The 23,518-nt window shown below is 34.4% G+C and overlaps 1 protein-coding gene and 1 non-coding gene across 2 annotated transcripts in view; both read left to right on the top strand.

The window, feature by feature from the left end:
• The window catches only part of Cgrrf1 (cell growth regulator with ring finger domain 1), a 34,581-nt gene extending 12,758 nt beyond the window's left edge, over positions 1-21,823 (top strand). The window contains exons 3-6 of the mRNA XM_005337959.4: positions 7,326-7,503; positions 7,648-7,795; positions 18,840-18,947; positions 19,175-21,823. Of these exons, the coding sequence (XP_005338016.1) occupies positions 7,326-7,503; positions 7,648-7,795; positions 18,840-18,947; positions 19,175-19,495 (755 nt within the window). The 3' untranslated portion in view covers positions 19,496-21,823. The remainder of the gene's footprint in view (positions 1-7,325; positions 7,504-7,647; positions 7,796-18,839; positions 18,948-19,174) is intronic.
• Positions 13,807-13,969, top strand: LOC120886961 (U1 spliceosomal RNA). Its single transcript, XR_005730145.1, has one exon. It is a non-coding gene; the product is annotated as a U1 spliceosomal RNA (small nuclear RNA).
• Positions 21,824-23,518: the final 1,695 nt, after the last annotated feature.

The raw sequence follows: 23,518 nt of genomic DNA on the forward strand, positions 1-23,518 counted from the left end.
CTTGTGCTTTCGAAGTAATGTTAAAGAAGTCAGATCCTAAACTAACATGATGAAGATTTAAGCCTCTTTTTCTTCTGTTAAGTGCAGGTTCTCTCATCTAATTCCTAGGTCCTTGATCCACTTTGAGTTTTGTGCAGGGTGAGAGCTAGGGGTCTAATTTTATTTTGCTACACGTGGATTTCCAATTTTCCTAGCACCATTTGTTGAAGAGGCTGTCTTTTCTCCAATGTATGTTTTTAGTGTCTTTGTCTAGTATGAGATAACTGTATTTATATGGGTTTGTCTCTGTGTCTTCTAGTCTATACCATTGGTCTTCATATGTATTTTGGTACCAATACCATGCCATTTTTGTTATTTTTGCTCTGTAGTATAGTTTAAGGTCTGGTATTATGATACCTCCTCCTTCACTCTTCTTGCTAAGGATTGCTTTGACTATTCTGTGTCTCTTATTTTTCCAAATGAATTTCATGATTGCTTTTTCTTTTTCTATGAAGAAATTGGGATTTTAATAGGAATTGCATTAAATCTGCATAACACTTTTGGTAGTATGGCCATTTTGACAATATTAATTCTGCCTGTGCAAAAATATGGGAGATATTTTCATCTTCTAAGGTCTTCAGTTTCTTTCATTAGGTTCTGTAGTTTTCATTGTAGAGGTCTTTCACTTCTCTTGTTAGATTGATTCCCAAGTATAGTATGTATGTATGTATGTATGTATTTTTGAGGCTGTTGCAAAGGGGGTAGTTTTTCTAATTTCTCTTTCAGAGGATTCATCAAACGCATTTGATTTATGGGTGTTGATTTTATATACTGCTACTTTGCTGAATTCATTTAATAGCTCAAGAAGTTTTCTGGTGGAATTTTTTGGGTCTTCTAAATATAGAATCATGTCATTGGCAAATAGTGATAGTTTCAGTTCTTCTTTTCCTATTTACATCCCATTAATTTCTTTCATCTATCTATTTGCTCTGGCTAGACTTTCCAGGACTATATTGAATAGAAGTGGTAAAACAGTATTTTTTTGATTCCAGTTTTTAGAGGGAATGCCTTCAATTTTCTCTACTTAGAATGATGTTGGACTTGAGCATATTGTAGATAGTTTTTACAATGTTGAGGTATGTTCCTACTATCCCTAGTTTGTTTAGTGTTTTGAACATGAAGGGGTGCTGTATTTTGTCAAATGCTTTTTCTACATCCGTTGAGATGCTCATATGATTCTTAAAGCTTTAAGTCTATTGATGTGATGAATTATGTTTATTGATTTCTGTATATTGAACCAATCTTGCATCCCTGGGATAAACCCCACTTGACCATGATGCACTGTCTTTTTAATGTTTTTATAAGCTATTTGCCAGAATTTTATTGAGAAGTTTTGCATCTATGTTCATCAGGGATATTGGTCTGAAGTTTTCTTTTCTTGATGTGTCTTTGTCTGGTTTTGGTATCAGGGTGATACTAGCCTCATAGAATGAGTTTGGGAAGACCCGTCCTTTTCTATTTCATGGGATAATTTGAGGAGTATTGGTGTTAGTTCTTCTTTGAAGGTCTTGTAGAACTCAGCTGAGAATCCATTGGGTTCTATGCTTTTCTTTGTTGGTAGCCTTTTGATAGCATCTTCTATTCCATTGCTTGAAATTGATTTGTTTAAATTGTGTATGTCCTCCTGATTCAGTTTGGGTAGATCCTATTTCTCTAGAAATTTGTCAATGTCTTCAAGATTTTCTATTTTATGGGAGCATAAATTTTCAAAATAGTTTCTAATTATCTTCTGTATTTCAATAGTGTCCTTCATGATTATTTCCCTTTTCATCACGAATTTTAGTAATTTGAGTTTTTTCTCTCTTTCTCTTTGTTGGCGTGGCTAAGGGTTTATCAATTTTATTTATTTTTTCAAAGAACCAACTTTTCGTTTTTGTCAATGTTTTGAATTATCTTTTGTTTCAATTTCATTGATTTTAGCTCTGTTTTAATTATTTCCTGTAGTCTACTATTTTTGGTGTTGATTTGTTCTTCTTTTTCTAGAGCTTTGAGATGTAATGTTAAGTCATTTGTTTGTTGACTTTTTATTCTTTTAATGAATGAGTTCAATGCAATGAACTTTCCTCTTAGTACTGCCTTCATAGTGTCACAGAGATTTTGATACGTTGTATCGATGTTCTCATTTACCTCTAAGAATTTTTTAATTTCCTACCTGATTTCTTCTACTATTCATTCATCATTCAATAGCATATTATTTAGTCTGCAAGTGTTGGAGTAACTTCTATTTTTTATTTTATCATTGATTTCTAATTTCATTCCATTATTATTTTATAGAATGGAGGGTAGTATCTGTTTTTTTGTATTTGCTAAGACTTGCTTTGTGGCATAACATGGTCTGTTTTAAAGAAGGATCCATGTGCTGCTGAGAAAATGATCATTGATGGATGAAATGTTCCATATATGTCTGTTAAGTCTAAATTCTTGATTGTATTATTTAGTTCTGTAGTTTCTTGGTTTAATTTTTGTTTGGAGTATCTATTCAATGGTGAGAGGTATGTTAAAGTCATCCAGTGTTATTATGTTGTGGTCTCTTTGCTTCTTGAAATTGTGAAGGGTTTGTTTGATGTGCATAAGTGTTCCATTGTTTGGGACATAAATATTTATGATTGTTATGTTTTGTTGATGTGTAATTCCCTTAAGCAGTATGAAATGTCCTTCTTTATCCCTCTGACTAACTTTGGTTTGAAATCCACTTTATCTGATATGAGGTTGGAAACCACTGCTTATTTATGTAATCCATATGAGTGGTATGTTTTTTTCCCATCCTTTCACCTTTAGTTTGTGGATGTCTTTTCCTATGAGATGAGTCTCTTGAAGACAGTGTATTATTGGGCCTTTTTTTTTTTTTTTTTAAATCTAATCTGCCAGTCTATGTCTTTTGATTAATGAGTTTTGGCCATTAACATTCAGGGTTATTACTGAGATATAATTCATACTCCCAGTCATTTTGATTTTATTTTGGTTTTTAACTTCACTTGGTTTCTCCTTTGATTGGCTTTTCCTTAAATGTAGTTTCTCCCTTTGCTGATTTTCTTTTCTTTTTTTTTCATTTCCTCCTCATGGGAATATTTTGCTGAGAATGTTCTGTAGTGCAGGCTTTCTAGTTGTAAATTCTTTTAACTTTTGCTTATCACGGAAGGTTTTTATTTCATCACCAAATCTGAAGCTTAATTTTGCTGGTATAAGAGTCTTGGTTGGCATCCATATTCTCTCAGAGCTTGGTATATATTGTTTTAGGACCTTCTAACTTTGAGGGCCAAGAATCAGATATCTATCTATATATCTATATATCTATATCTATATATATATATACATGCACACACACACATACATACACACATATACACACACACAATACACATATATATACAGATATACACACACATATACATATATATTTTTTTTTAGTTGTAGTCGGATGCAATAACTTTATTTTATTTATTTTTATGGGTGCTAAGGAAAGAACCCAGTGCCTCACACATGCTAGGCAAGTGCTCTCCTACTGAGCCACAATCCCAGTTCCAAGAATCAGTTTTAATCATGGTTATTCAGTTCTGTTTATTAGGGTAAAGTTGTTGGGATTTTTGTTGTTGTTATTTACTGATAGTATGTTTGGCTTTGTATTTCCATTTCCCCAATGTAGAGACTTTAATGAAATTTTAAGTAGGTACTCAATATGTATTAGTTGGTTTTAATTAATTTGGTGCAACAATTCTGCTGTCACTTTGTAAGCAGTTTCCTTGTGTTTGAGCTTATTTATCTTGGTAAGAGCTAAAAAACAAGAGAGTTAGGCAGAATAACACATGCAGTGTTTTGGGAGGAGTTTGTGACTCTGTTCTCTGTGACCTGTACTTTCATCTTCTCATACCCTGGCTTTAATATCCTCATGCATGGTCTTCTTGTATATTACTTCTCTCTCAAGATTTTTCTTTTAAGATTTGTGACTTTCTTGTCCCATTGTCTCCCCACCCTCACCCAGTGCATTTTAATTATATAGAATAGTGGTTTCATTGTGGCATATTTGTACATACAAATGCTATACTTTGATCATACCTGTCTCCCCATTACCTTCCCTTCCTTCTCTCTTGTCCCCTCCTTCCCTTGATCCCCTTCCTCTTTTTGTAATACATTGTTTCTTGCTCTGTCACTCACTCTCTGTTTGGGGGTGGGAGTGGGAGGACTAGGAATTGAACACAGGGGCACTTCACCATTAAGCTACATCCCCAGCCAGTTTTTAAAATTTTGAGACAGTGTCTCACTAAATTGCTTTGGGCCTTGCTTAATTTCTGAGCCTGGCCTCAAACTTCTGGCTCAGCCTCCTGAATCACTGAGATTACAGGTGTGTGCCATGTTTCTCTTTTTTAAATGACTGAATACATTGGACTTATAGTCCTTATTTTTTTTAATTGTTTACCAGGTTTTCTCTTAACACTTGCTTCATTTTGCCTAAAATAATTATGTTGGATAAGGGCAGTTGAGAGAACATCCATGTTGTTTCATTTTTTATTCTGAAATTTCTGGTTTACAGTTGTTACTAATGTTGTTAATGCTATGACCTAAAGTGGTTTTGTGTGTACACTGGAATTTAGAAGACTAAGGAAATGTAAAAGTAGGAACTCTTCTGCAGGAAAAAAAAAATGGGTAAAACTAAAGGGAAAAGAATTTTGCATAGGAGTATTTGAACTATCATCAAATAATAAAATCAGTACATTCTCTTCTCAATTTGTATAATGGTCAAGTTTATAAAAGATTGTGGAGGAGAAAATTTTATATTCTATAGTTCTTTTCCATTAATTTTGAATATTAGTTTCAGAGACACATTATTAAAGTTTGATTAATATTCAATTGGTATCAGATACCTCCCCCACCTTTTAGTTAAGTATACAGAGTGTGTAAATGGGTTATTTATGCAGCTTGGAGTCTCCAGGCTTTTTTTCTAGAGCTCTGATTATTTTTATGTAGCAAATAAGTTTTAGAAGTTAATTAGAAGTACTTACATAAGTTCTGTTAGTCGAGGTTTTTTTTTTTTAATTATTTGTTTATTAGTTGTAGTTGGACACAATACCTTTATTTTATTTATTTATTTTTATGTGATGCTGAGGACCGAACCCAGGGCCTTCCACGTGCTAGATAAGCGCTCTACAACTGCCCCCACAATCCCAGCCCTCAGGTTTTTTTTAAAAAAGACTTGTTTCCATTGTTCTTTTTTAATGTAAATAAACATATATATATATATGGATATCCTTTCATTGGAGATTAATAGTATATGTATATACTTATCTCCACTTTGCATTTTATATTTCTAACATGCTCTGAAGATCATTTTGCTATGATATCTAGTCTACAATACATAACATCTTTGCACATTTTTTGTCACAATATTAAATAATCACTTTGTAGGGTTTTTTCTTTATCTACTTTTTCTATGTGCTTTTTATATTTTCTTTTTCTTATCTATTTTCAACTTTTTTTTTCCTGTCTCGTGTTGTGTGATTCCACAATGACATAGAGAAAAATATGTGATTTTTTGTGTGTATGTATTAATTTGTATATCAGGGATGTTTTTCTTCCACTTCTTAATAGCTAATGAAATTTTCTATTCTTAAGTTAACACCTGATGAGTAGAATCATGTAGTTGAAATCAAATTCTGCTCCAATTCCCTATTCATAGTTCCTGCCAATTAAAATTTTACTTAAGTGATTAGAAATAGCTGTGTTACTGTTACTATACATACTCAGAACCCCAGTCTTTCTGTGTAAATACTGAATATTTGGAATCCCTTGGAACATTTGCTTTTATTTATTTTTTGTTTTTCTTCTTGTGATACTCAGGATTGAATCCTGAATTGCTCTGAGCTTCATCCCCGTCCCTTTAAATTTTTTTTTTTTTTTGTGGGGGGACAAGTTCTCACTAAATTGTCAAGGCTGGCCTCAAATTTGCAACCCTTCTGCTTTAGCCTCCTGAGTTGCTGAGATTAGTCTGGCATATGATTGTATTTGTGGATTTTATACTCTGAATCACTTTTTTAAAAAATGAATATTATATCAGAAAGGCTATTAACAAGCAACAGAAAAACTCCAGTAAGAGAATATTGAGTAGTTTACAGAATTACTTGTAAGTTCAGAGAGTCAAAATCAGAAAGCAAGCTGTTTGGCCAGGAACAATGACCAAAACTATGCCCTTTTGGTCTAGTCAAGTACACCACTGCCCGTGAGCACTAAATGTTATAGCTTGCACTGCCCACAATATTGGCTGTCGCTACCTTCACACTTGATAATGCTACAACTCCACTATACTGAGAAGAGTGAAAAACTCAATATTTGGAAATATTAGAGAAAATAATCATGTTGGTGGTACATAATAAGTCCTGCGGAGTGCAGAATAATAAGTAAAACTAGCTAGGCACAGGATGCATGCCTAGAATCCCAACTACTCAGAAGGCTGAAGTAGGAGAATCACAAGTTTAGGCCCGCCTTGTCAAGTTAGCAAGACACCATTTTAAAGAAAAGGTGCAGGGGAGAGGGAAGACTGCGGGTGTATAGCTCAGTGGTAAAGTGCCCCTAGGTCTGATCCCCAAAACAGAAAGCAAAACAAAGCAAAAAATGAAACCTCTAAAATATAATTCATGTATCTATTTAGTTTCTATATATCTACTTATCAGGTCTTCTCAATTTATAATATTATTTCTTTCACTGAAAGAAAACAAATAAACAAGGATATTGCTATTAAATCCTCCCTATTTTTGAATCCCTATTCTTTCCTCAGGCTATTTTGCACATTACATGGGATATTAACTGTGTGACAAGACTGTATATTAATGTTGTCAATGTATATATTAATATTAGTAAAGCTCAATTTCTTTTTAATATTTTTCTTACTCCAGTGATCATCTTCTGGACCCCATGGGTTGTGTGTATCCACTTTTGGAGACATCTCCTCTCTCCTGTATGTTTCTTGTCATTAGGATTATATGCACTATTAGAGTGCTTTGAAAAATCTTGGAATTGTCAAAAAAGAAAATTAATCTGATAATTTATAAGCTTAAATGTATAAATAGTAAGGAAGAATTTTCATTAATGTTAAAAAACTATATAGATGTTGAGATTTTAATATTTTGTTTTGGAGGCCGGACCTTCATTTCTAGGTACATACCCATAACAAGTTCCTTTAACCAACATCAGGTCTGTCCAGCATCCCAAAAGAAGCTTGAGTTTCTCACCCTGTAAAATTGTGTCAGATGTCACATTAGGTAATTTCTGTTCTCTTTCTGCTTTATTTTCTGCAGCTGGTATAACCTTAAAAACAGACTGCCTTGAAGATAGCCGCCTTACATGCTACTGGGGGTGCAGTGTCCAAAAATTATATGAAGCTCTGCAGAAGCACGTTTATTGCTTCAGAATAAGCACTCCCCAAGCATTAGAAGATGCTCTGTATAGTGAATATCTCTACCAAGAACAGTATTTGTATCCTTTTATCTGATAACCCATTAGCACATGAAAATTAGACTTTTTATGGATACAATAAAATGTGGCTACGTTGTTGATCGTTTTTGATATATTTTTAATCTTTTGGCTATAGTGGCAATTTGCCTTTACATTTTCAAAAAGTATTAAAAAGGACAGCAAAGAAGAAATATATTGCCAGTTACCAAGAGATAATAAAATTGAAGACTTTGGTTCAGTGCCCAGATCTCGTTATCCATTGGTAGCGCTGTTGACCTTATCTCATGAGGATGACCGAGAAATTTATGATATTGTAAGTAATTTCAAAATTCTGAAAGCATTACCTCTAAGTGATTTGGATGATGGTTCTTAATTATTTGGTAAAATAAAAGAATGTTGATTTTAATTTCTGCAGATATGTATTTGGCCTGGACTCATTTTCTTAAAAAATGAAAACATGGGATGTATACCTGTACAATTTTTATACATATAATAGCACCCTCAGAGTATGGTTTTTTTCCCTTTTAGTCACAAGAATATGATTGTATTTAGGAAATAAATTATTATTAAGTTAATCTCATCACTCTGTATTCTGTTATGTTTACCATATCAAAAAGCCTGTTGGGATACATGTCCATTCTTAACATTTTTAATACTGAACAAATAAGCATTGAAATGATCTAAAGCACTCATATTTTTTTTCCTTTTGGTACCCAGGAGTCTTTAATCACTGAATCACATCTCCAGCTCTTTTTATTTTTTATTTTGAGACAGGGTCTGACTAAGTTGCTTAGGGAGTCACTAAATTGCTGAGCTGACCTTGAAATTGTGATCCTCCTCCCTCAGCCTCCTGAGCCACTGGGATTACAGGAGTGCACCACCATGCCCAGCTTGAAGTGCTTAATTTTTAGACAGTCTCCGCTCTTTCTTTGATAGTTGCAGTCACCTCACCTTATTTTCATTAGAGTCCCTGTATCTACATCTGATTCCTATATTTTTAGTAACTACAGTAACCTTGTTTTCTCATTAGTGTTAAATTATTTCTTCAGTCTGGTAGTTTATCTCTATTTAGGAACATAAAACATCTTAAAGATCAAAAGGAGCTGAGCCTTGACAATCCTTTAAGTATGATAGAAAACTACACAGTTTGAACATTCCTAATCTCAAAATCCAAAATGATTCAAATCTGAAAATTTTTGAGCAGGGACATGTTGCCACAAGTGTAAAATTTTACACCTGACTTCATATAACTGGTCAAAAGCATGCATATTAAAAATATTGTATAAAATTATCTTCAGGCTATATGTATAAGGTATATTTAAACATAAATGAATTCCTTAGTTAGACTTTGGTCGCATCCCTGGGATATCTCATTGTGTATTTACAAACATTCCCAAATCTGAAAAAAACCCAAAATTCGAAATTCTTCTTGTCACAACATTTGGGATAAGGGATCCTCAACCTATACATGAAATAAATTTTGGTGAAATTGGATCATGGTGATATTGCCCTTACAGTTTACTACTTTTCTGAATTGTTTGATGTTTATTAATAAAGATGTAGTAACATTTAAAAGAATTTTTTCAAGTTGTTGATGGACCTTTATTTTATTTATTTATTTATATGTGGTGCTAAGAATTGAACCCAGTGCCTCACACATGTCAGGCAAGCACTGTACCACTGAGCCATATCCCAGCCCCTATAGTAATATTTTTGATGATACTTTTGTAATATAAAAATACTTTCACAAAAATTACTTTTCTTTCTAATAACTTGTGTATTAGGCAGGGCAGATATCCTTGTACAGACTTAACAGAGTCATGAAAAATTCCAGTTGATACCCTTTATACTCCCTATCCCACAGCCACCCCCACTTGCTGGGAACTGACCTAGGGACCTATATATATGCTAGGCAAACACTCTACTACTGAGCTACATCCTATTCCCTATCTTAAAAAAAAAAAAAAAAAAAGAATAGCTTCTTGAAATAAAAATGCATTGAACTTTGGAAACTACAGACTGTTATTGGAACATGTGGCTCTGATCATTTGCTGTTAAGTCTCTAATTTTTTTTTTAAATATTGTCAGACTGAAGTTCTGTTGAGGTGAAGTCAGCCTCCCTCATTTAAGTCATGGAGTAGGGAGGGAGGAAATGAGAGTTAGGTCAAACAGTTGCAGGTATGTAGGATGAACAAATCTAGAGATCTAATGTATACTACGGTAATAATATATTTAGGGATTTTTGCTAAAATATTAAGTATTTTGACACAGGAAAAGGAGGGGTACCTGAAATGATGAATATGTTAATTTGCTTGACTCTAGTAGCCATTTTATTATGTATATACATATCAAAACATGTTATATACCTTAAATATGTAAATTTTAAAAAATCATATCCACAGTAGTGTATTTCCAGAACCTAGTGCAGTGCCTAGATTCTCAATAAAGGTTCAGTAAGTAGGGTAGTGGGGGTACTTCATACCAGGTAGTGTTAGTGAACCTTCCAGACCTTGATGGCAAAATACCTTAGTTGCCTATGTATAAGTAGTATATGTGAGAGATCTGGTTTTCTTTCTCTGTCCTTGCTTTTTCAATTGCAGATAAATTAAGACCTGTTAAATTTGTGCTACATATTTCCAATCTCTTCCTTCTTTACTACCTACCTGGCAAGGTAACCCTTATCTCACCATTGTGTTACTCACCTTTGCTGAGTTCCTTGGGTTTGGGTTCCATAATTTTTCCATTTATTCAAAACAAAAGGACCTGATCTCAGTCATTTTGCTTCCCAACTTCCCCTGGGCTTCCTTTCCCCTGACTGACTGCTCTTTTTTTATTTCAGGTGCTCAGTTTTCCTTCTTTGTTTTGTAACTTATTTTCTCCATCTGAGCAGGGAAAGATTTTGTGTGTGTGGCAAAATGTATATAATAGAAAATTTACTATTTTAATCATTTTTAAGTGTACAATTTAATGGCATATAAACAGAGAAGAATTTATCATCAGGTTCCCTAATCCAAATGGACTGAAAATTTGGCCTCGCTGTAGTTGTGGAGGCTTCTCTCCACAGGGTAGCCAGGATACCTGGCTCCTGGGGGTGAACATACATTTTATCTGCTGTGAATGTCTCCCTGTCTGGGTCATTTGTGTGTCTTTTAATGTCTGTGAGCTGTGTCCCCTTTTTCCACCTATTGTTTTCCTTCTCCTTATCTCAGTTTGAGGCTAGTATTGGCATTAAACCATACATGTTTGTATAGTTCATGTTAATATTCTCTGTTCTTAATTTTAAAAGCAAGGGAATGATTTCATATTTGTTTTTCATGTGGGATTTTTTTAGGGTCATAGAGTCTAAATAAAAGCCAAAAAAAAAAAAAAAACCATACACACAATTCTCCCTTTTCCATTATAATAGGAAAGACTTGCTTTTATATGGTATAGTTAGGAACCAGCTTTTTGTTTTAAGCAATTAAACAAAAACAAGAATTATTCCTGTAAGATTTTGAAAATGTTAAATTTTACTGAATTACATTAGGGTTTATTTCTGTAATATTCAAATAACATGATGTGGCAGAAAAAAATTAGAAAACCTAGATAAGCTAGGAGGAAAGTGTAACCAACTGTGTTCTGTCATCCAAAGATAACAACTGTGAATACATGCTCTATCTCCCCAGATTTTCATATATCTACTTTTCTAAAGAAAAGGATCAAGTCGTACATTCTATTTTAACTTGTTTTTATTTAATAGTATATCTCAATATCTTTTCCATATCCTTTTAAGCCTGTAAAGAATATTTTGTTAGGGGCTCAGTGGCAGAGCACTTGCCTAGTGTGTGTGAGGCACTAGGTTCAATTCTCAACACCACATATAAATAAATAAAATAAAGGTTCATTGGCAATTTAATATATATATTGTGTTTTTACATTCACATATATATTAATTTTTACATTCACACATATATATATTGTGTTTTTACATTCACATATATATTAATTTTTACATTCACACATATACATATATATTGTGTTTTTACATTCACAGCAAGCTTTTAAAAGCTTTTTATTGATACATAATTTCAAAAAGTTACAAAAATAAAAAGTAAAAGAATACCCATATACTTTTCTCCAGATCATCTATGGTTAACTTTTCTTTCATCCAGATCATTAAGTTGATCTTATATGTGTAAATTTCATGTAGTCATGATATATTATATATTTTTTAAATGATTTGAGCGCAAGTTGCATGCATGATGACTCTTTATCCTTAAATATTTCTGTGTGTATTTCTTGACATTAGGATGTTCTGGTCTTTGTTTGGTTGGTTGGTTGGTTTTTGTTTGTTTGTTTCGGTAATGAGGATCAAACCCAGAGACTTACACTGAGCTACATCCCCAGCCCTTTTTTATTTTTTTTTAAATTTTGAGATAGGGTCTCACTAAGTTGCTTAGGTAGGGCCTTGTTAAGTTGTTTAGACTTCTTTTTAAATTTAACTTAAAAAATTTATTCTAATTATTTGTACATGACAGAATACATTTATGCACTTTGATATATCATACATAAATGGAGCATAATTTTTCATTCTGATTGTACATGTTGCCGAATCACACTGGTCATGCAGTCTTATATATACATATGGTAATAATGTTTGTTTCATTCTACTATTGTCACAAGACTGGCTTTTGAACTCACAATCTTTCTGCTTCAGCTCCCCCAGTTGCTGGGATTACAGGTGTGTGCCACCACATATGGCTTAAGAATGTTCTCTTATATAACCATAGTACAGTTACCAACTTTATAAATTTGACATTGGCATAATATTTTATCCAACCTATTTCTCAGTTGATCTAATAGTCCAACTTCTAGTCTAAATCTAGAGTTTTTTCTTTATTATATATTTTTAGCCTCCTTTCACCTGGAACATTTCCACAGCCTTGCTTTGTTTTTAGCATTTTTGAAGAATTCAGTGCATTTTTGAGGAATAGTTGCATGCACACACCCTTTTTATAAGCAGAGCCTTCTCATGTTTTTCTAACATTTCCTCATGGTCGGATCAGAGTTGTGCACTGGCAGCTAATGAACTGCCTAAGTGATGAATCTTCCTTTTCAGGCCATAGCCTCTAGAAGAATGCAGTGAGTTTTCTCTCATTGGTGATGTTAGTTTTGATCTCTCAAAAGGTATTATCTAATTTCTCCATTGTTCTGGGTTTGTTCTCCCTTGATCTGTGAAGAGGCAGTTTAGCTCTCATGAGGGTATTTTTGTGTGCAGAAAGTTTCAAATTGATATTTATATGGTGATAATCACTGGAGAGTCCTAGTCTTCTGCTGGAGACACTTTAAGACCATGTAAATATTCTGCTTTTTATCAAAAATTTCCACTGGAATTGCATATCCATTGATGATTCTTGCCAGATTTATCTTTACTATGATGAATGCAAAATGATTATTCTCTAGCCCCATCCCTCCTTCTAGTCAATTCTTAGTAGGCTAATGAAGTCATAGTCTTCCCTTTTCTTCCATTTGTTTATCTGTTTATTATCTTTTTGACCTTCATACCCGCCCCATGGTTTATAATTCATTACTAGATTTAATTATTTTGGTTTTCAAACTTCCTGGTATCCCACTTCCTGTCAAGACTGAGCATTTAAAGTCAGAAAAATCTGAGGGATATAATCAGGTATTCTCTTCTACATCCCTTTAACTTCATCCCCACATACCACAGTCCTTGTAGATAATCAAATTCATTGTTTTTTTTAACCTTCACTATGTTTCTTTTCCCTTCTTTCTTACACAAAAGGTAACACACTATACCATACATGCTCTTTTGTATTTGACTTTTTTCACTTCATTGTATCTCAGTAGTCATTCCACATCAGTTCCCAGAGATATTTCTCACTTTTGTTTTTTAAACAGGTACATAGCATTCCATTGGGTACAGACCCATATAAAAGACACAATGTTGACAGCCATAATCCTGAGTATTAAAATTCCAAAAGATAAAAATACCAAAATTTTTGTTTTGGAAAAAATAATTTTTAAAATTCTTTAAAAGACATTTACATTTTAAAGGGAATTTATTTGAGAAACATAAAAAAACACAACATAATACTTCATTGGCCACTTTATAAAATAAAATAGCAATACTGTCAAACATATTTTTGCAAGCTTAAACACTAATGCTAATGCTCAGGATAACAGGTATGAGCAGACAAAGCATATTCATGAAGAAATAGGTCAAAAAGCAAAATGCCTGACACATCACTGTGAATGGTAATTGTGTGCACCCAGCTCTATGACTGAAGTCATCTGAAATACCATAATCAAAAGCCATAATGGATACTTACCTTGCAGGGGAGTTACCATGATCACGAAGGTGTTTTTCCCAGGGTGAGGCATATCCATTACACTGCGATGTGCTGACCCCTGCGATTTTCCCAGATGTGGGAAACTAGACTGCATAATTTGTGGTAGCAGGGAACTGCATTCTTACTCTTCCCCTCTTAAAAGAAAACAGGGGGGGAAAAGCCGTAATAGGTTACCATTACATTTGCAGCTCTCCAAAGTTCTGAGATCTCAAGAATTTTCTTTCACAAATGTAGATATTCAAAAAGGACATCACTTCATTCATTGAAGTTTTGGTGGTTTTAATGTACCTGCACTTATAATATTTATAAAGTCAACATTGTGATAATATACTTTTATAGAGTCATATTTGCAAAAAATATATAAATTAGAACTCTCTAAAAGTCTTACATAATTTATGCCTATAATATTGGAAATGATGCTAACCTGAAATACACAGCATAGCTAATTGTAAAAAGTGAAAAAAAAATTTAACATGTGAGAAAATACTACAGGGATAGATTATGGGTAATTATATAAAGGTAGTCCATAAGAGCAGTCTGACTTTCATGATCTTTATATTTTAAATTATACATTGTGATGAATAGCTGTATTTTTTCCTTTTGGGCAAAGCCGTCCTTAGAGAATATGTTCACATTTTCTATATGATGCTTCTCTTTTTGAAATTCTTCTACAATTTCATATATGCCATGAGTACTCCCTATTTAATTTTCCAATCATTGGTTTGTTTGATGTGCTTTTACATCATATGGGTAATGCACAGATCATTCTACATGCACTTGTTCAGATCACATATTTGGTAATCAAATAGCAATACTTGCTTAAATGTCTTCTTATCCTTCTGTGCACGTACTTATTTTCAAACCAGTCAGTCAAACATCTCTAGCTTCTTTAGGCACATGTGACTTTAATTCATTAAGAGCCCCTGGAATCTCATTATCTGGAAGGAATGCCAATGCAGATAAATGATGGCACTTTTAATCTGAAGTTTCAATTGTTTCTATATGGTGTGGCAAATATCTCATCTGAATTTTCTCCCAAGTGCATTGGGCTTGGAAAAAACAAGCCTTATTGATAACACTTTGAAATTCCCTCTTTGATCAAACTTAATTCCAAAACTGTCTTTACCATTTAGAGATTTCATTGAACTCCGTTTTCTTCTCCAAAGTCTATGAAATCTTCAAATAAGAGTTTAAAAGTACTTCATTTCTTCTAGTCATTAATACATACATGGATAAGTTCTAGAACCTCCAGACCCTACAGGGGCATGAATGGCATATGTTTGATTAAACAAACAAAAACCTAATGGGGATAGCTTTGAAATTGTCATCTATTAACCAAAGTGAAGCACAAACTAGTTTTTCTGTGTTAGATTTAGTGGTAAATGTAAGTGGTTAGGGATTTGACTATTTTCTATGAAGTCAAACACCTAACCAGGAATAGTTCAACAACAGAGGAACCAAGCATCTTTGGTTCAGAAGGTCACTAAGCCTTTCCAATTCTTTTTTCTTTCCTGAAGGGATACATGGGGCTATGTATGAAGGGGCAGAAATAGTACACAATTAAATAACTTGGCAACTGTTCTATGGATAAATCAAAAACACACCGAAGCCCTTCCCCAGAGTTTGATTTTCTTACTCTTTTATATAGTCTTCTAGTTCTATAGCTGCTTTATTTAGTTTTTGTTTGGGGGTTTTATCCAGTAGTGAGAGAGGTATGTTAAAATTACCCAGTATTATTGTATTGTGGTTATTTGTTTCTTGTAATTGAGAAGGGTTTGTTTGATGTACCATAGATGCTCCATTGTTTGGGGCATAAATATTTACAATTTTATTTATTTATTTATTTATTTATTTATTTTTGTTTTATCTTGACATATCATACATTTGAATCAGATGGGATATAATTTCTCATTTTTCTGAGTACAGGTTGCAGAATTACATTGGTCATGCAGTCATGAATATTTACAATTATTATGTCTTGTTGATGTACAATTCCCTTAAGCAGTATGAAATGTCCTTCTTTGTCCTTTTCTGATTAACTTTGGCTTGAAGTCCACTTTATCTGATATGAGGATAGAAACCCCTGTTTGTTTACAAGATCCATGTGAATGACATTTATATAGCCTTTTTTAAAAAATGGGAATTGTGATTTTTAGGATTTTAACATTTGGGGTTTTAATATTTTGGGCTTCTGATTTGGAAGACTTTGATGTTTGGGAATTTCAGCATTTGAAATTATGGCATTCATGATCTTATCCTTTGGGAACCACACTCCATTGTGTGTGTGGTGTGCATGTTATCTTAGTTATTGAGCCAGTCTCCTATGCTTGGATACTTAGGTAGTTTCTAGTATTCTGCCATAACAATCTTGTACTGGATAACCTGTGCATTTGTAATTTAATATCACTGGGGTTGTGTAGGTGGAGTATGAATGAAGGTTGATACATATTTCCAAGTTCCCTTAATTGGGATTATACCTTTGGATATTATACCTTTAGAATTTTTTTTAACATTTTTTTTTTTTTACATTTTCACTAGTGATAAATGGGAGTGACTATTTCTCAAAAGTCACTTCTGAATTTTTGTCAATTTGATGCGTGAGAAACAGAAAAGTTTTGATTCTAATTGAATGTTTTTTGATGTGGTTAAGGGCCATGTTTATATCTTTTTATGAATTATTTGTATTTTTTGTCCACTTTTCTAAAGAATTTTTGTCATTTTTTTCTTCAGTTTTTAAAGATTCTTCATAAATTAGGGATATTAACCAATTGTGACTTACATTATGAATTATGAATATTTTATTCTAGTTTGTAGTATCTTTGACTTTGAAGTGCCTTTTTATCATGTATTTTAAAATTTTTACCTAGTCAAATATATCAAACTTACCTGTCTCTGGGTTTTTTTGTTTGTTTTTTCGTTTGGTACTGGGATTGAACTCTGGGGCACTCAACCACTGAGCCACATCTCCAGCCCTATTTTGTATTTTATTTAGAGACAAGGTCTCACTGAGTTGCTTAGTGCCTTGCTGATGCTGAGGCTGGCTTTGAACTCGTGATCCTGATGCCTCAGCCTCCCGAGCCTCTGGGATTACAAGCAGGCACCAGCTGCCTCTGATTTTTATGCTTGTTTGTTTTTGGGGTTTTGTTTTTCCCTCTAGGATCTGGGAATTGAACCCATGGGTGTTCTACCACTGAGATACTTCCTCAGCTGTTTTTTAAATCTTGAAACAGGGGCTGGGTATGTGGCTCAAGCGGTAGCACGCTCGCCTGGCATGCGTGCGGCCCGGGTTCGATCCTCAGCACCACATACCAACAAAGATGTTGTGTTTACCGAGAACTAAAAAATAAATATTAAAAATTCTCTCTCTCTCTCTCTCTCTCTCTCTCTCTCTCTCTCTCTCTCTCTCTTCTCTCTCACCCTCTCTTTAAAAAAAAAAAAAATCTTGAAACAGCGTTCACTAAGTTACCTAGGCTGGCCTCAAACTTGTGATCCTCCTGCCTCAGCCACATGAGTAGCACTGTTTACAGACGTATGTCACCATGCCCATTCTACCTCTGGGGTTGAGTCATAGTTAGAAAAGTCTTTTCCTACACTGAGACAAAAGAAATTTACCAGTTTTGTTTTTCTAGTACTTATTGTGAGACAGGTTTCCATGGTTATGACCTGACAAGAACAACTTTGAGGAGGAAAAACTTATTTGGGGCCCATAGAGGTTCAGTCCGTGCTTGACTGACCTCACTGCTCTGGGCCAGAGGTAAGGCAGAACACCATGGTGGAAGGTATGGTAGAGAAAGCTGCTTAACTCATGGCATCCAGGTAGCAGGAAGAAAGTGAGCCAGCCAGGGACAAAATATAATTCCACAGTGACATATTTGTTCCAACCACACCCACCTATCTACACTACCACCAAGTAATCCACTTAAATTATTAATCCATCAAATGAATTAATCCACTAACCAGACTACAACTCCCATAATCCAATAATTTCACCACCAGACATGCGTGCATTACCACATGAGGTTTTTCTGGGGACATCTGTATATCACTTGTATAGTTCTATTTTTTTTTTACATGTTGATTTCTTATGATTGGAGCTTATTCTTTTTATTCCAGGTGGGGGATACTGGGAATTGAACTCAAGGGTACTCAACCACTAAGCCACATCCCCAGCCCTTTTTTGTATTTTATTCAGAGACAGGATCTCACTGAGTTGCTTAGTGCCTCGCTTTTGCTGAGACTGGCTTTGAACTCTCGATCCTGTTGCCTCAGTCTCACTGGGATTACAGGCATGTGCCAATGTGCCAGGCTTGGAGTTTATTCTTATATTTTGCATAAGGAATGCATTTAATTTTATATTTTTCAAAATAGGTATCCATTAGACCCAATACTGTTTATTAAAAAGGTTTTTTGCCTGGTGATTTGAGATGACACTTTCATCATATTCTTGCACATAATTAGATCTGTCTCTGCACTGCTTATTCTGTTTCACCTATCTGACTCTTCATGTGCCAGTGTCACACTGTTTTAATTTTAGAGGACCTTGTGCCATACCAGGCAAGAGCTCTATATGAGAATTTTAGAGTCAATACCTTAGGTCTATAAAAAAAGCTCACTGGAATTTTTATGGGAATCACATTCATAAATTTGAGTATAATTAAGATACTTATAGCAAAAATGTATAACCAGCAATGGTTCTTCAGTGACTATAATTTATAGAGATTAGATTTTTTAAAATATATAGGGCTGGGGATGTGGCTCAGGTGGTAGCGCGCTTGCCTGGCATGCGTGCGGCCCGGGTTCGATCCTCAGCACCACATATAAACAAACATGTTGTGTCCGCAGAAAACTAAAAAATAAATATTAAAATTCATTCTCTCTCTCTCTCTCTCTCTCTCTCTCTCTCTTTAAAAAAATATATATAGACTCTAAGAAACATTTTTTTCACATGATTCTAAAATAATATTATAAGATTAAATATTGACTACTGTTTAATTTTTATTTTAGATTTCCATGGTATCAGTAATTCATATTCCTGATAAGACTTATAAACTTTCCTGCAGAATATTGTATCAATATTTACTTCTGGCCCAAGGTCAATTTCATGATCTGAAGGTAAGTTGTACCCTGTTGTCTTATCTCTCCCATTTTTGTTTATAGAGCTTCAAAGAATAGCTGTTTACAAAGAGATAATTATATTTTTCAGTTAGTTATTATAGAAGGTAACTGTTCTTTGCTAACAGATTTGCTAGCTGATAAGTTTTGAGTAGCTCTATGACCCCCAGATTTAAAGAGTAATTGTCACTTATAGTTATTTTTACACTTGTTCCTTTGATTTTCAGCAACTTTTCATGTCTGCAAATAATAATTCAACTCCTTCCAGCAATCCCTCTGCTGAAGAAAAAAATGCAGATCGAAGTTTGTTGGAAAAGGCTGGACTGTCTGAAAGTGAAGTGGAGCTGTCTGAAGAGAACAGCAAGGACTGTGTGGTTTGCCAGAATGGAAGTGTGAACTGGGTGCTCTTGCCCTGCAGGCACACATGCCTGTGTGACGGCTGTATCAAGTATTTTCAGCAGTGCCCAATGTGCAGGCAGTTTGTGCAGGAATCTTTTGCACTTTGCAGTCAGAAAGAGCAAGATAAAGACAAACTGAAAACTCTTTGAAGATGTTGTTACAACTGTAAAAGTACACTTTCTACCTAAGATGCAGAAATTTGGGTTCTTAGAATTAATTGTAACATGGAATCTACAGTATTGACCATAAAAGAAAATTCTATTTTAACTTCTTATTTGTACAGTACATGGATGATGAAAATTAATTATTCCTTCCTATTCAGTATGGTAAACGTTGGAATATGATCTATGATAATATATAAAAATTCATTTAACTCTTGAGAAGAATATAAACATTTGGCCTTTTATCTACTAGAATATTTCATATATTGTTGATTAGAAAAATCATCCTGGAAAGCAGCCTATCCAAAATTTTAGATGGTAAATGTCTCAGGATTGCTAACTGTTTTCCCTTTGACGTAATCTGGAGTAATATTAGGAAAAATTAGGAGTTAGAAAGGGCTTCTCATTTTAAATCCTTCCTTGAAATATGCTTTTATAAATGTCCATCTATTTGGTTTCTAATTTCTCTTATCATCATAGTTACCAAATACAAGTCTTAATTTTTTAATATAGGTTCTTAAACCATAAATGCAAAATATAGTCATTGAGTGTTCTCAGTATATCATAGATTAAAATGATACTCATCTAAAGGAGAAAGATACATAAAACCTTGGTAATAAAGCTTCTGGAATAATTAAATTTATTAGCTCATTTGTCAAATGTGATTAGAATAGTAGAATATGCTGTACCAGGAAAGCTTTGTGAGACTCTCAATGCCTTACCTTAGATTTCCTCCTGCATGGCAAATCTATCCCAAACTGGAGAGGTTTTAGAGCTAGAAAAATCAGTAAAAGAACAAATAACTGGTTTTTTTCCCAGGGTATTTTTATTCCAAATAAACCCAGTATCCCTCTGAATAATAAATTATTTTGTTTATCCCTTGTTTTATCCTTAAGAGAGTCAAGGAACTGATAAGCCAAAAAGCCCCTTCCCCAGTTCTCCTCAAAATGGCTAAGAAAAACAAGGGAAATAAGAGATACCTAAGTCCTTAGTGAAAATTACCTTCAAGTAATTACCTTCTACACCAAGGCAAGTAGACCATGGCAAGTGAACTGTGACATTCAGGGAAATTTTCAAGTCTTTTTTGTCCTATTTATATTAAAAATAATGCCTTACCTTTTATATCAGTGTTTTTAAATATCATTTCATTCCAATCAGATATTGATAACACTCTCAAGAAGATCTTGTTCTCTGTTTTATAAGCCAAATCAAACTTTCATCTGCATTCAATAGCTATGTAATAAATACCTTTTAGGGTCTGGGGTACAAAGGATCAGGCAAGGCTCTTGACCTTAAAATATTTCTGCCTAAAAAAGAGTATTGATGGATAGAAACACATCCATCCCCACCCTTGGAAATTCCTAAGGCTCTTTGCAACTCTGCCAGTGGAAGCAGCCAGCCCAAACTGTAGTCTCTATTGCAGTTGGCCCACAAGTTAACAGTGAATCCTGAAAACTCACTTTGGAAATTGGGGGTTACTCAGATTATTTTCTCTAACCTGGCTTGTACCTAAACTGTCCTAGATACATAGTTGCTTTCTCAAGGGTTACCCTGAATCTTACTCCATCTTTTATACTAAAATATACATGACATAAAATTTACCATTTTAACCATTTTTAAGGGTAAAACTCAGTGACATTAAGTACAGTCACACTATTGTGCAACTATCACCAAATGTATTTCTAAAACTTTATCATACCAACTGAAACTTGGAACTTGTTAAACCCTAACCCCCCTTCTGCCTTCCCCCTAGCATGTGCTAAAAACCATCCTCCTTTCCATAAATTTTTTTCTAGGGCCTCATGTAAGTAGAATTATATAATATTTGTCCTTTCCTGACTGGCTTATTTTACTTAGCATAACGTTTCCAGGGTTTATCCATGTTGTACCTTGCATCAGAATTTCACTCCTTATAAGGAGCCTTTTAATATAACTCTCATATTTTATTCTACATTTTGATATCCATTTATCCATTATTTTTCCTAACTCTTAAAGGTGATTTTCCTTCTGCTCCTTTTGCAGCTAAAGTTATTGTTTTTCCTGCCCTTTGATGCACTTAATATGAAGAATTTGATAGGCATCAAGTAAAAACAAGGATAGATGGCCCCCCAACTTGCAATGATTCCACTTAATGATTTTGAATTTGACAGTGCTACAAAAGTGATGAACATTTAGTAGATTGTACTTGAAAATGTAGATTTTATCTTCTCCTAGGCCAATGATATACAAAATGATACTCTCCTCTAATCCTGGGCATCTGCAAGAAGCCACAGCTTCCAGTCAGCCATACCATCTGAAAGTAAACAACTGACAGTCTACTGTGTGCTGTGTTGCTAAATTAAGATGCTCAGTAGGGGGCTGGGGATGTGGCTCAAGTGGTAGCGCGCTCGCCTGGCATGTGTGCGGCCCGGGTTCGATCCTCAGCACCGCATACCAACAAAGATGTTGTGTCCACCGAGAACTAAAAAATAAATATTAAAAATTCTTTTAAAAAAAGATGCTCAGTAGGGTAGATGTATGCAATGCATTTTTTATTTACAATATTTTCAACTCACTTATGTTTATCAGGATAAAACCCTTTCATAAGGAGCATCTGTACACTGACTTCGAGAGGTTTACATCTGAATTTGCCAGTAACAGTGAATAGTGACATTGTGTGAGACAATCTGGAAAAGCATTTTATTTGAATGGATTATTAGAAATATAAAATGTTTAGTTTACATAGGCTAGTTGCTACAAAAATCTCAACCAGGGCTATATTTCAGCAGCCTTGACAAGTGACTGGCCACTTCCTCCCTCAGCGACTCTTTCTTTCTTCCCAACTTGGTGCCTGCTGAGAATTCTTAATGTCTAAACCAGATCCAAGGAAGGAACTTAAAAACTGTTACCTGAGGACTTGACACAAGTCATTGAATTATTTCCAATGGGGTTCTCCTACTTTTTAAGCTTTACCATTAGTTATGGAATGAAGGGTTTTTCTTGGGAATTTGAGGAATCAACATAAGATTTGGGAAAAGTAGGTGGAAGTGACGTCAGCCTCCTGTACTCATAGTAACTCAGTCCTGCCTCAGCTGATCTCTATCCCTCTGGAAAATTCCCCAGCTCCATTTCCTAGATCTTGAACACTGACCACCCCCTGCCACAACTGTATCTCTATTTTTCCATGTATGTATGCACACCTGCTATAGTATATTCTTCTAAATCTTTTCTTCCTTGTCACCATGACTTCTATTTCCCAGGTCCTGAGTATTCTAAAGATCTATTAACTTGCTTCTGGGTTCCCTGTTCAGCTATTTCAAATGGTTTTCAGCTTTTCTTGACTTCTCCACCCCACCTGCCTTACCAACCCACAAACTTGGTTTAACTGCATTATATTAAAACAAAACTCAAGTGACTTTACCAATTAGTAGAATTCACTACAAAGCCAAGCTATTTAGTTGCATCCAGATCTCCAGCCCTGCTCAACAAGTCCTTTTATTTATATATTATTATTTGTCCCAGTGGACCTCCTACCAAACTCTCAGTTTTTCCAAACCTCTTCTAATCTTCTCAACTTATTCCACCACTGCTGTATCAGTCTCCGTGAAAAACTTCAAGAAGTAGTATGGTGTGAGGTGATGATGGGCCCAAATTACTTGTCATCTTGGACAAATTAGTTAACCTCACTCTACTTCATTTTCCTCATCTGGAAGATGGTGATAATAGAACCTACCTACAGGCTGTTGAGAGGCTTGTGTCAGTTAATATGTGTAAAATCCTTAGGCTGGGTATAGCACAGGGTAAGCCCTATGTGTGATAGGTTTTACTGTCCTTACTTCAAAGCCAGTAGACTTTCTTTTCTTTGTTCCCCAAAAGAAGAACATACTCTGCCTCCTTTTGAGGCTCTACTTGTGTTCTTGCTTCCTGAACTCTTTGTGCATTCAATAATTACATGATTATTGAATGTCAAAGTTATCCCTTGTTTGGGCATTTCTGATATAGCTGTGAATAAAACAAGTGAAAACATTTCCC

The sequence above is a fragment of the Ictidomys tridecemlineatus genome, chromosome 5 (genome assembly GCF_052094955.1).
Source record: "Ictidomys tridecemlineatus isolate mIctTri1 chromosome 5, mIctTri1.hap1, whole genome shotgun sequence".
NCBI lineage: Eukaryota > Metazoa > Chordata > Mammalia > Rodentia > Sciuridae > Ictidomys > Ictidomys tridecemlineatus.